The 12330-nt window shown below is 45.8% G+C and overlaps 1 protein-coding gene across 2 annotated transcripts; it reads left to right on the top strand.

The window, feature by feature from the left end:
- Positions 1-4927: 4927 nt before the first annotated feature.
- Positions 4928-7343, top strand: HMGB2 (high mobility group box 2). Of its 2 annotated transcripts, none has more exons than XM_075751886.1 (5): positions 4928-5081; positions 5571-5741; positions 5906-6051; positions 6139-6313; positions 6803-7343. In XM_075751886.1, the coding sequence occupies exons 2-5, from the start codon at positions 5592-5594 to the stop codon at positions 6953-6955; spliced, it is 624 nt and encodes a 207-aa protein (XP_075608001.1). In that variant the 5' UTR covers positions 4928-5081; positions 5571-5591; the 3' UTR covers positions 6956-7343. The 2 variants fall into 2 exon arrangements, with proteins under 2 accessions (XP_075608001.1, XP_075608002.1); XM_075751887.1 differs by having other exon boundaries at positions 4931-4996.
- The last annotated feature ends 4987 nt before the right edge of the window (positions 7344-12330 follow it).

Raw genomic sequence — 12330 nt, 5'->3', positions numbered from 1 at the left:
CACTGCAGTTCAGTCTCTGCTCCGCAGCTGTCCGGGTAATGTCTAATGTAGGCTGCCTTTGTTTTAGGTACGTGGTACACAGCACAAAGTCAAAACAAGTTCCTGAGCTTTGAGACTAAACCAGCCTGGTGTAACGCGGCCACTGTTTGCCTACGAGCTGCTTAACTGGTTGTGCAGGCTTTACAATAGCACATATAATAAAACCATAATGTTTAAAGCGTAAATATATTTCATTTTTATAAAATACTTATTATTTGCATGTTATACAACATAAAAAAATGGGAAAAGTTCTAATATCTTAAACACAATTCTTTAAGATATTGACAGAAATACCAGTTTTGCGAACTTTTGGGCAGCTGCAGTTATATATGTTTTTATCAAAGTACAGGGAAAGTAACTGCTTATAACTGGAACACTACAGGAAAATGTTTTGTTTTGAATTTAGGTAAGCAGTAGCCTACGTAGTTCTAGTTTTTGCTTTTCATCTAAAGCTCCTATCATACATCTAGTATGAGACACTCATGTGAGGCCAAAAACCATAGTTGCTGCCTGTAGACTTTGTAACTCACATTAAAAGGGAGTTTTTAAAGCAGTGACCTATTTAAATGCCTTTTGAGTCTTGGTTTTTAATCTTTTTCTATAACAAAAAATGGCTGATTAAAGCGAAATTGCTTTTTCTTTCAAAATCTTGCATTACCATTAGTGAAGTTAGGTGACATTAAAATCGAGAGCAGCTGTAACTTGCTTTCATTATTCATCCAGTAGAGACTGACTTCTCAGGTCCGTAAGAGAGACCCTTTCAGCAGTAATCAATCAAGAACAATCACTTTCCAAAGCAGAATTTTCTTGCCACTAAGGCGTACTCCATACAGGAATTTGGGTAATAGCAGAGTCTGTGGGGAGAGACAGTAGAGCTTCTCCATCTAACTGACTGAATTAAAACTGACAGCGTCACCGCAGAACACACTTACACCACAATGAAAGTTTGGTCACAGTTAAGGTCACGCAACTGTAGCTTGCGATTTCCTCAGCTGAACGGCATCTGTTGCAATGGATCCACTGATGGAAACGTTAATTCAAATAAAAGGTCTTTGTTACTTTCTTCCCTTGCTTTGTCCACACTGACACCAGTATCCAGAAAGGCTGTAGAAGCTGCCCACAGAAGCCAAGAGATACAGTATGATGCAAAGTATTATCACTCCAATCACACATTTTTGTTGTCCGTGACATAGTTTTCCTTAAAGCCATTTCTCAGCTCTGTAACCTGGTCTCACCCGCCTGGTCTTTTCTCTTCCTTCTAGCCAGCATTTTCTAGTCACGACATTGCTTATCTCCCCCTCACGTGCAGTTTGCTGAAGATTAAGTGACTTTAACAATAATGCCCAAAATTGTAATTGCGGGGCAGATGAGAAACTCAAAAGGGCTCGAAGCCAGGGAGCTATAAAACTTAACAGTCATTTCATGAGCTGAATTATTCAAGCAGAAGTAAGCTTCAAGTCCTGGAGTTTATGCTTCTTCCCCACAACTGTCATCCACATGTGGTTAATAAATTAACTATGCGGACCGACCGAAGTCAATACAGCATGGATTGCTGCTTTAGAAGAGTAACAGCGACTGAATCGCTCGAGACAGAAGTTGTGGTTTTGTCTGAAAAGGAAGAGTATGGTGTGATGAAAAAAACGGTGACAGCTTAGTGTGGAACCAGGTGCACAGAGAAGCGCTTTTCCAGGCACGGCTTTGGGACTGACAAGTTTCTAACATCAGCATTCTTGCGTGGAGCTTTCAGCGTCAGCGCTGCTGTGGAAAGCTTCCAGTATCATGTTCAAGCGTGGAAAATTTTCAATACTGCCTTCCTTGTTGGAGGACAGACAGATGTTAAAGAGTACAACTGTTTGGTTTCTTATGCTGCCCTGTGTTGCATGACATTAGCCTCCATGTATATATTTGATTGTACAAAAGCTTTCTTTTTCAGAGAAGAGAATCTAGAAAAAGAATACCTTTAAAAGAACAGAGAACCTAATTTCTTTCTTAAAACATTTGATTAAATAATTTGAAAGGCAGGTCTCATTTTTTCCCAGAGCAGTAATTACACTTTCTCACCCTACCTGCTTTTCCACAATCATTTTCTTCATTCTTAGAGCAGATATGAAAACAGATGCAACAGAGGAAGCCTCACTGCAATTATATCCCGTAATTTCCAAAGACTGTTCCAAAGTAATTTTTCTCATGAACTTGCTATATTAATGTGAAAAGGAAAAGTAAAAAAATATGTTAATAATAAAATTATGTAAAGCTTTTTTCTTGTTGTTATTCAAGACCTGACAGAGAATGGATTTGGAAGGGTAAAATGAGAAAAATTCTTCTCTCCTTTCAACTGTTAAAAATAATTTCTGGTGCCTGTAGCCATCCTGATAACTTTTCAGTGACAAACTCCCAGAGGTCATGACTTGCTGTTTTAGAAGCACTGACATTGAGAAAACAGTTTCTTGAAAACTAGTGGACCATTTCATTCTTCTTTCAACTGCGTTGGCAAGGATCCAGAAGTAAAACTGATTTTGATGGAGTTAACCTACATTTTTATATGGCTGTAAATGATGCAGAAGGTACCTCTGAATTTGTCTGAATGGTGTGATATGGAGAGCTCTAGGTAAGTCTGGTGAACAAAGAATGGTTTTACACCAGAGATACTGATGGCTATGCTAGGATTCATTCAGTACACACTAGTATTGTAAGATTCTACCATCTGTTACAGAACTACTTTATTAACTACAGAACACTCTGCAAGAAACTGTCATATATAGGTGGTTTACCACAAAGTGAATGAGTAACTCCCTCTAGCAGCTTAATTCACCAAACAAAATAGGGCTTTCCAAGTAACATATGAAGCAAAGGCATTTCTAAAGCTACGTAACAAATTAAAACAACTCCTTACAAAGTGGCTAGGCCTTCACAGAATTCAGTACCACAGAACTGAGAACATGAATTTGCTACTGAGTAGTAGAATGGCTGACAGTAGCAGAGCCAAAACTGGAACACGGAATATCCCCTGTGTAAATGTTTATTTTAGAAGACAGGTGTAAGCTTTGTTTATAGGTTAAACACTACCAAAAGGAATAGCCACAGAAGTTAGCTGATATAACAATTCTGGTAACTGGCTTCTGACAGGCTTTGACATCTGCAAAGGAAATACATATCTCTGCTTTGTTCTGTCGATTTACCTCCCAGTTACCCTCTCTTCATCAAAGGTTTTGACTAACTTTTTCCAGTTTACGTTATGTCTTTTAGGCAAACACATAAAGCTTAAAATGAATCAGGGATCAAGGAGGCATTTACTACCATACTAGTGAACTGTTCTGTGTGAACATGTACTGGTGGGGGGAAAAGAGCTTGAAGCACTGGACCTGATAAGTGCTTATTCAACGCTTCCACTGAGCAACTTGGGAACAGGGGAGGCTCTGGAGATCAAGACATTGACTAGTCGCAGGTGTGAGAACAGTCAATACCCTCAAATAGCTTAGGGATTCTTGCCGCTGTCTTTCAAAAGTTATTTTTTTTTTTACCATTGAGCTAGGTTAACAGGATTACAACTCTACTGAAAGCACGGCACCTTCAGTAAGCAAAGTTACAACCTGCTTTCCACCAGTGCTATAAACTACACCTGAAAGTGTTAGAAACCGCTCAGATGCCTAACAACATTTACCTAAACTGACCCTAACTACAGAATTGGATGAAAATAACCAGAGAGAAGACGACCAAAATCAGCAAACCCCACATCACATAGACTAGTGTCAAATCACAATAAGGCAGACTAAATGATTGTACGGAAACTTCAGTTTTATCACCAAACTGAAAGGGCCAAATTCACCGCTGGCAGTCCACTTGAAAGCATTCATGCAAACCATAGGCATTACATCTTCGGCCGAGCTCTGCTCCCAGGCTTTCCACTCCTGCGCCTTTCACTTCACAGGGACAACAAAACACGAAGAGAAGCGACACTTTCCCTTCCCAGCGCCCGTGCTTTTAGTGCGGCGCTGGGAGGGAGGGAGGGAAAGCCCAGCCCTCGCAACCAGCCGCGGCCTCTTCTTTTAAACCCCGCCGGCCTGAGGATGGAGCAGACGCTCCCCGCCGCGCCAGGCCTATCTCTGCCCCAGGGCCGCTGCAGGCCGGGCCCAGCACCCCGAGGCCTCCCCCCGCCGTGGAACCCCGCGCAGCCCAGGCCCCGCCGCGGGTCGGGGCGAGGGTAGGACCGCTGCGCCGGGAGCGGGTCTCGCTCGGGCGGCGCAACCCAAGGTAAAACCCCGTTTTACAGCTGGCGGCTGCTGCCCGCCAGGCTCGGGGAGCCGCGGGCCTGCCGCCCCCGCCCGAGAAGGAAGGAGGAACGGCCGCGTTCACCGCCGCGGCCCGCCCCTGGCTGCCCCCCACCCCGGGCTGCAGGAAGGTAGCGCCGAGGGCGCCGCGCGAGGAGGCCCCACACCCTCCGGCGGCCAGGCCGCGACCGGGGCGGCTGCCGCCACCGGCAGAGGCTCGTCCCGAGCTCCGCCCAGCCCCTTCCGCGGCTGCTCTCGCTTTGCTGCCCCACCGCCCTCCTCGCTCCCTTTGTATTTTTAAACCACGCTACAGCATCCCGCTCCGCCCAATCAAAGCGCGCACAGTCCCCGGCGGCCAATGGCGGGGGTCCCCGCGGTTTTTTAAACCGTCCCTCTCCCCCAATCGCCACCCAGTGCTTTTAGTTCCGCCCCCTCCACTATCCTCACCCCAACCGGTTCCAACGAGTATGAGCGCTAACGACCCCCTCGCGCTCCACCTAGCCGAGGAGCTGCTCGGCTACTGACGTCGGCACGGCAGCGAGCGAATCCCCAGTAGCTGCGGCCCTAGGAGGCGGGGTCGCAGGCAGTTTGAACCGTCGCGGCAGCCAATCCGCTGCGGCAGGGGGCGGGCCTCTGGGAGCCGCGGGTCAAGTTGCTGTGGCGGGTAGGGCTGTGGAAAACAAGAGGCTGTAAGTGCGCCGCCGGGAAACCATTTAGCAGCAGCAGCGGAGGGAGCAGAGCCCCGCGCCGCCGCCGCCCGCCCCACCCAGCCAGGCAAGGCCCCGCGCACACCCCCCGCCGGCGGAGGCCGCGGGGCAGCGGGAAAGCGCTGAGGGGGAGGGAGAGCGGGGCGGCGGGGACGCCCCCGCCGCTGCCGGGCGCGGAGGGAGGGCGGGCGGGCGGGCGGGCGGCGCGCCCGGGGCTGAGGGGGGAATTCCCGCCGGGCGGGTGGGGCCGGCCGCGCGGGGAGGGCGGCGGGCGGCCCCGGCAGGGAGGGCTGGGGCGCGGGCGGCGGAGCGGAGCGGGCCCGCCGCCGCGGGGGGTGGGTGGAGGCGCCTGGCGGCGGCGGCGGCGGGGGGACGGGCGGGCGAGGGGCTGCGGCGGGCGAGGGGCCGGCGGCCGCGGGGGGCGTGCCCGGGCGGGAAGGCGCCGGCGGGCGAGAGGCGGGAGCGGCCCGAGGCGCGGCCCCGCCCGGCGGTGGCTCTGCCTGGCGGCGCGGCCCCGCCCTCACGCCGCCTCTCCCCTCACGCCTCCCCCCCGCAGGGACCCGCCTCCGACCTCGTAATGGGCAAAGGCGACCCCAACAAGCCGCGGGGCAAGATGTCCTCGTACGCCTACTTCGTGCAGACCTGCCGGGAGGAGCACAAGAAGAAGCACCCGGACTCGTCCGTCAACTTCGCCGAGTTCTCGCGGAAGTGCTCGGAGCGGTGGAAGGTGAGCGGGGCCGAGCCGTGCTGAGCCCTGCCGGGCCGGCCTCCGCCCCTGCGGCGGGCTGCCGGGAAAAGATCCCTGGGAGCAGCTGCTGCTTAGACGTTAGTGGGTCAGCGGGCGCTTTATCTGATCCAGACTCTTCTCCTTTCCCCTCTGTGTGTCCGCAGACAATGTCTAGCAAGGAAAAAGGAAAGTTTGAAGAAATGGCTAAGGGAGACAAAGCTCGTTATGACAGGGAGATGAAAAACTATGTTCCTCCCAAAGGCGAGAAGAAGGGAAAGAAAAAGGACCCCAACGCTCCTAAAAGACCACCGTGAGTGTTCGTGTGACCAAAACAGAGAAATAAAGTACTAGTTCTAATAGTCTGACACTTAATTTTAATCACTGTCTCTCATTTTAGATCTGCGTTCTTCCTTTTCTGTTCTGAACACCGTCCAAAAATAAAAAATGATCATCCCGGCTTGTCTATTGGAGATACAGCAAAGAAATTAGGTGAAATGTGGTCTGAACAGTCGGCCAAAGATAAACAGCCATATGAACAGAAGGCTGCAAAACTAAAGGAGAAATACGAAAAGGTACAGCGAAAGTGATGAAATAGTGGTTAAAGTTGTAGAAGTTCCTGTAAACCTGTGGCATTTGTTTTGCAGCTAAACCATATATGGCTCATAATTCTAAATGTTCATGTCAACCTTTGTCAGGCTTCAGAACGCATGGAAAGGTGTGGCGTGGGAGGTATCTGGAACCCTTACAGTGAACCTGGATGTGGTTTTTACATGTCTAAAGGCTCTACCAGTAAGGTGCTTTACTTCCAGAAACCAGGTCACCTGCTTGGTAAAATACACAGTCATACTCCAAAGCACTGCGGTCATAAAAATTCTTAAAACTGTCTGGATTGTGTGTTCTCTTGCCAAAAGGTGCAAGCACAAAAGTCCCAAAGTTGAAACCTTGCTTTTCTGCACACGCTGTATTTGATCTGCACAGCGCAGTAGTATTAAATGATTGAAGTGGTACAAATTTGTCTTCAGAGTTACATTGCTAGCAACTAAAGAGCATTTTTCTTGCAGGATATTGCAGCATATCGTGCCAAGAGCAAGAGTGACGCAGGAAAAAAGGGCCCAGGTAGGCCTGCAGGATCCAAGAAGAAAGCAGAACCAGAAGAGGAGGAAGAGGAAGATGATGATGATGAAGAGGAGGAAGAAGATGAGGATGAGGAATAAATGAATGTCCTGCTGTAAAGATTTATGCTCAAAATCCAATATTTTGCTAAGAATGTGAACTCAAGTGCAGCTCATTGTTAGCTTCAGTATAAAAATCTGTACAGACTTGTGTATAGGTAATGTGGTCCTTTGTAGGGAGACCTCTATTTTTAATGTAAGTAGTAGCCGAGGGCTGCTATGGTTCGGTTAAAAAAAAAAAAAAAAAAAAAAAGTTGTGGAATGTTTCTGCATATTTAATGGTTTTGTTGAAATTCAGTGACTTGATAGCCAGGTGTTTCTTTATAGCTAAGTAAAACAAAGGAGGTAGCTTAATAGCTGATCTTATATTTTGTAGTATATTGCATTGTATTACTTTTTTAACAATTTTGTAATAAAATGTTGTACATGATCATTGTTGTGTTCTTGGTGTTTCTGAGCAGCTGGGGACTCCTAGCACACTGAAGCCCTGCGCAGGATAAGGCTTTGCGTCGTTCTTGGGCTATGACTGTTGTTGCAAAATTCGCAAGTCCTGGAGTTTACAGTGGATTTGAAACTTTTTTTTTTTCTCCTTCTCTAACCGTAATTCTCTTTCCTGCATACACTACCCTTAGTGGTAATTGATGCTTTTCCTTTGCAAGAATTTCCTTATATCACTTTCTCAGTGAAAAAAGTGTAAGTAAGTGTCAAAGTTGCTGATATTCTTGGATTCCCCCTCCGCCCTCCAAACTACTGAAACAGAGGTCTCCAAGTTTTGTCTTGGTGTATTAGCTGATAATGAGTGAATCTTAGGAATTTTCTCTCCCAGAGCTCAGGGTCACTGGCCTTTTGTGCTGTCCGTACCAGGACAGGAGCATTGGCAGTAAGACAGATGTGGGTAGAGGTATGTCTTCCCAGATGTTCCCTGCTCCTTCCCTCTCCTCCGGCCCCAGTATTAGTGGCTTCTTGTAAAATACACAGCTTGCAGAACAGCATGAAAAATGTTGGAATGTTATCTCCGCGCATGCCAGTAGATTCCTGCAGGAGAGAGAGGAGGCATTTATAAAGAACATGTGCTCCTGATGTGTTCCTGTTTGTGGTGCTAACGGTATGGCCAGTTACACTACTACTTAGTTTTCAGGGTTTTTTACTTTATTTAAGAGTCTAAATACCTTAATATTTGTGACTGGGAAATTGGAGATTCCCACAGCTAAACTAATAGCTTAAGTTTAATTTGCTGAGAGAAATTGTAGGCAAATAGCTTTTACAAGCCTTTGAAAGCCCAGAACTGGAAAAAACACGTACTGTTTGAATTACTAAGTACTATAAAGGACAGTCTTCCAACTTTGTTTTTAAACTGTCTCACTCTTGTCCATCAACTTCTGAAATAAGTTTGTGTACAGTCATTGTACACGTGTAAGATAAAAAGTGAGTTCAGTGCTATAACCATGGTAAACCACTGTGGTAGATTAATGACAATGTAGCGCTTTCTGAAACAAGAGTCTTGACAAAAACACTGTGTATTCCCGAAAGTGTGGCAATAAGGTAACCGTAAAGGCAATTCAAACGTTTCTGTACTAAAGTAGGTACTAATCTTTGAAGGCCTTAGAAACCTGGAGCTGTTTTCTTCCTCCCCACTCTGCCCCTGAGATACTTAAAGTAGTGTCAGAAGGATTAGCGGCTGTTTCACGTTGGACCTGCCAGAGACTCGGTGCAGAGCGATCGACGGCTCCGTTTTGCAAGCTCACGGTTTTGGGAAGAGGCGGTTGTGTGCGCAGTGCATCCAGTGCTTGGGAGCATCTTCTCCTGTAGCGCGTTTACAATCCTAGAGCACTTTTACCCTTAACTCAGAAAGTCTTCCAGCTAGAGGCAATTCCCTGCCGTAGCGTGTAGCTGAGACTCTTCTGGTCACACTCATTTTCAGCATAGTTTGTTCAGATTCCCCTGTAGAAACACACCATCACCTCCCCTAGGTTCTCAGACTCCTTGAACAGAACAGTGATGCTTCAAGAAGTCTTTCTGGTTACATTTAAATAATCTTTTGCAGTGCGGCAGTAGCGTCAGAGTAAATTGACTGGTTTGATTACTTGAAATGTTTTTTTACTTCTGCTCAAGTGCTTTTAAATTGAAACGAAATTGAACCCTTCAGGTGTCCTAGAAAGCTGCATGGGTTACAGAATTTTAAATATTGTGTCAGAATCAGACCATATCTTGAGGTAATTCAGAATAAAGGAGCTATTCTAATATTTTCCTCAGTGAGGTAAAATGGCTTTGGTGGGTTCCATTTCATTGAGCATTAATTGGCTAATTTAGCTTCAGCACAACTTCTGCCCAAAGCAGCGCAGAACTGCCCAGTGTTGCCGCCCTGTTGTCCCACGTCCTAACGATGCTCTGTGAAAGCTCTTCTTTTGTTTGTGAGCTCAGTTACAAATATATCCTGACGGCTGGGGAGATCTTTATTGCAAAAAAATTGTCTATTGCACTGCTTTGCTAGCCTGACCCACGTCATTACACAGCTCATTCTGCGTGCATGCCGTGTCAGCGTGAGCTGCAGCAAGCCACAGCAAAGCTCTGCATCGGGCTGGTCGATCAACTGAGAATGATGTCATGACTAAAGGTAATTAGTAATTTTTTTTAAATACTATTTTGTCCTTTCGATATGAAGGATGTTGAATACAGATTAAAGGCAAATGGAAAAGAGCATGTGGAAATTACTGCTTTCAAATTAAGCTTTAAAAAGTCTGGTATGTTAGGTCAGGGGGTTCAGATAATGCCCATCTGTGAGCAGCGAAAGAGCGAGTGCTGAGAAAGACTAGTAAGTGATCAAAGTCTAATGGGAATGTTCGGAAAAGATAAGGCCATAGAAGAAAAGCTAAATTAGTTTTTCACATCCGTGTTCAATATGGACAATCTTATGAAATGACTCACTGGAAACTTTTCACTGGAGGTGAACTGGGAGGTCTGTGTCAAATCAAAACTAAAAGGGATGTCCAAAATGGTTGCAGGCATCAGGGAGACAGCTCACATTGCACTAGCGGTCCAGCATAAAGGCGTACCACCCAGTAAAGCAGACCAAAAGACGATCAAAAATAAGGCTGAGGTGGATAAAGAGCAGGTGTGAGAGAATAACCAATGTAGGAAAGCAGTCTTTAAAAAGTTGAAGCGATTTCTAAACCAGTAAACCAGAAGAAACCTGCACCCCAGCAGGCCAGGCACAGCAATCTGCGGCAAGGAAAAAGCACCAGTGCAACTCGAGGAAACAGAGGGATTACTAACAAGTTTCAAGCACATCAGAGCCAGGAGGCCAGCCAAGCTGGCCTAGGGACAATAGATGCTCAAGATATGGTAGCAGTGCCTAGAGAAGATTTGAGGAAAAGAAAATGTCTTTTTTTTTTTTTTTCTAACCTTGTAGAGGAGCTTCAGGAAGTTTTCATGACAGAACTTTTTAATGGGAGAGGCATGGTGGAGCATCTGTCTCAAATCCAAGTGTAAAAGGATTTGAAACAAAATGACAGGACAGATGGTATTCATCCAAGAGTTCTAAGGAAAGTCAAGGATGAAATGGCTGAACTGTGAACTGTACTTTACATTTTTTCACTTAAACTTGCCTTAGTGCTAGAGGAACGGAAGGTCACAAATATGACATTCACTTTTAGAAAGCATTCTATGGAGCTACGGGGAACTTCAGACCAGTAATGCCCATATGGTAAGTCAGTAGGAGCCATAGCACAGCTGAGAGTTGCTGGACAAATGGCTAATTAGCACTTGTGATTTCACAAGAGGAAAGCCTGCTCCACAGACCTGTAAGTATTCTTTGAAGAAATCAGGGAACATGAAGGTAAAGGAGATCAGGTAGTTCTGGTCTACTTGAATTTGGTCTGGTCTACTTCTCATAAAAGAAATAAGTCACTCTTGAAGGCCTTGCACGAACAAATAGCTGGTTAACAATACAGGAACAAAATAGGAATTAGTCATCTGTTTCACCAGTGGAGGAAAATCACCTGTGAAAACCCATGGGTTATTTTTGGAGATGGGGTTAATGGCTAGTGATTGTATTAAACAATAAATGACTTGGGAAAAAAAGTGGTGGATAGTGCCTCAAGAAAGATGAGAGCTAACAGCGAAGACCTGCGAAGCCAGCCTGAAGTGACAGGATAATAAAACCAGCAGGTGAAACACGGCATTAATACAAAGTGTATTACACGTTAACGTGTGCTCCCCCAACACGTGCGAAGGGGAAGAAGCAGGCCTAATGCTGATGTCATGGGTAAGGAGGGTGGACAATAAACTACATTACAGCAGTCTGGAGGAGATGCTGGAACTATAATAGGTAATTCAGAGAAGATGTAATAGATGTTTGCTAGGAAAACAAATAGCGTGTTAGGCATTATTAGGTAAAGGATTAAGAACAAAACAAATATTTAGTATTTCCTTACCATCTTCCCAAAGGAATATAAAGTTTCTTTTTCTTAGATCAACTCAGAGCAAAGCCTATTTACAAAGTTGGTCTTATTTTTCCCAAGCAAAACCAGTGGTCTGAAGAACTGTAAATAGGCCTCTATTGGTTTTTGGGGTTGGTTTTTTTTTTGGTGTGTTTTCCTTTGGTGTGTTTTCAAAAGGAAAACCTTGATTAGAACAGCTACAGACCTGGGAACTGACTGCAGTATACAGAGGCTTTAGAACTCAAATAACACAGAAGAAATTGCAAATGGGTGTGGAGATAAAAATCAGAAAAAATGGAATAGGAGTGTTATCTTTGATTAGCTAATGATCTTTTGAACTGTTTCATAACAGTGTATATCTCAGGCATCTTGTATATAACATTGGTACATAATCTAGTATGTATTGCTCGTACTGCTGGACTATTTGCTGTGGTGGTGACTGTCACTGATCCTGCTTCACTTGCCTTACCATCCTTAGCATATATTTATTTTTTCTGTTTGTTTTCTCATTTTGACTTGTATTTCTTTCCACATCTTGAAATATGTAAGTGTTTTGCCAGCAACCCCTGCATTTCTGAAATTGCTGGGCCTCTCGTATGAGCCGCATCACAGCCCCGGCTGCTTTTCCATGATCCCTTTTGAATCCAGTGTCAAGAATCCCATAACGGAGCCCAGATGTTGAGCTTGCTGTTGCACTCTCCAATGCACGCAGCGCTCAAGGGATGCCAAACTCCGCTAACTGTGGGATGCACACGAGATTCAGACCCACCCAGTCAAAAAGTTGACTGCCTACATAAATTTCTCTTCATCAGTGCAATTAAGGAATTGCCACAGGCCTGCACCAATTAGTGAGTGAACCTGTATGTTGCTCTGACTGTCCTGACATCCTGAGATCAACTATCCCCCCCTAGCCTCAGTACTGGAGAGGCTCTTGATATTCCAGGACTGACCATGGAGTCATCCACCAGAAAAAAAATC

Source organism: Balearica regulorum, chromosome 4, assembly GCF_011004875.1.
Source record: "Balearica regulorum gibbericeps isolate bBalReg1 chromosome 4, bBalReg1.pri, whole genome shotgun sequence".
NCBI classification, from domain to species: Eukaryota; Metazoa; Chordata; class Aves; order Gruiformes; family Gruidae; genus Balearica; species Balearica regulorum.
This window is presented reverse-complemented; position numbering and strand designations above follow the sequence as displayed.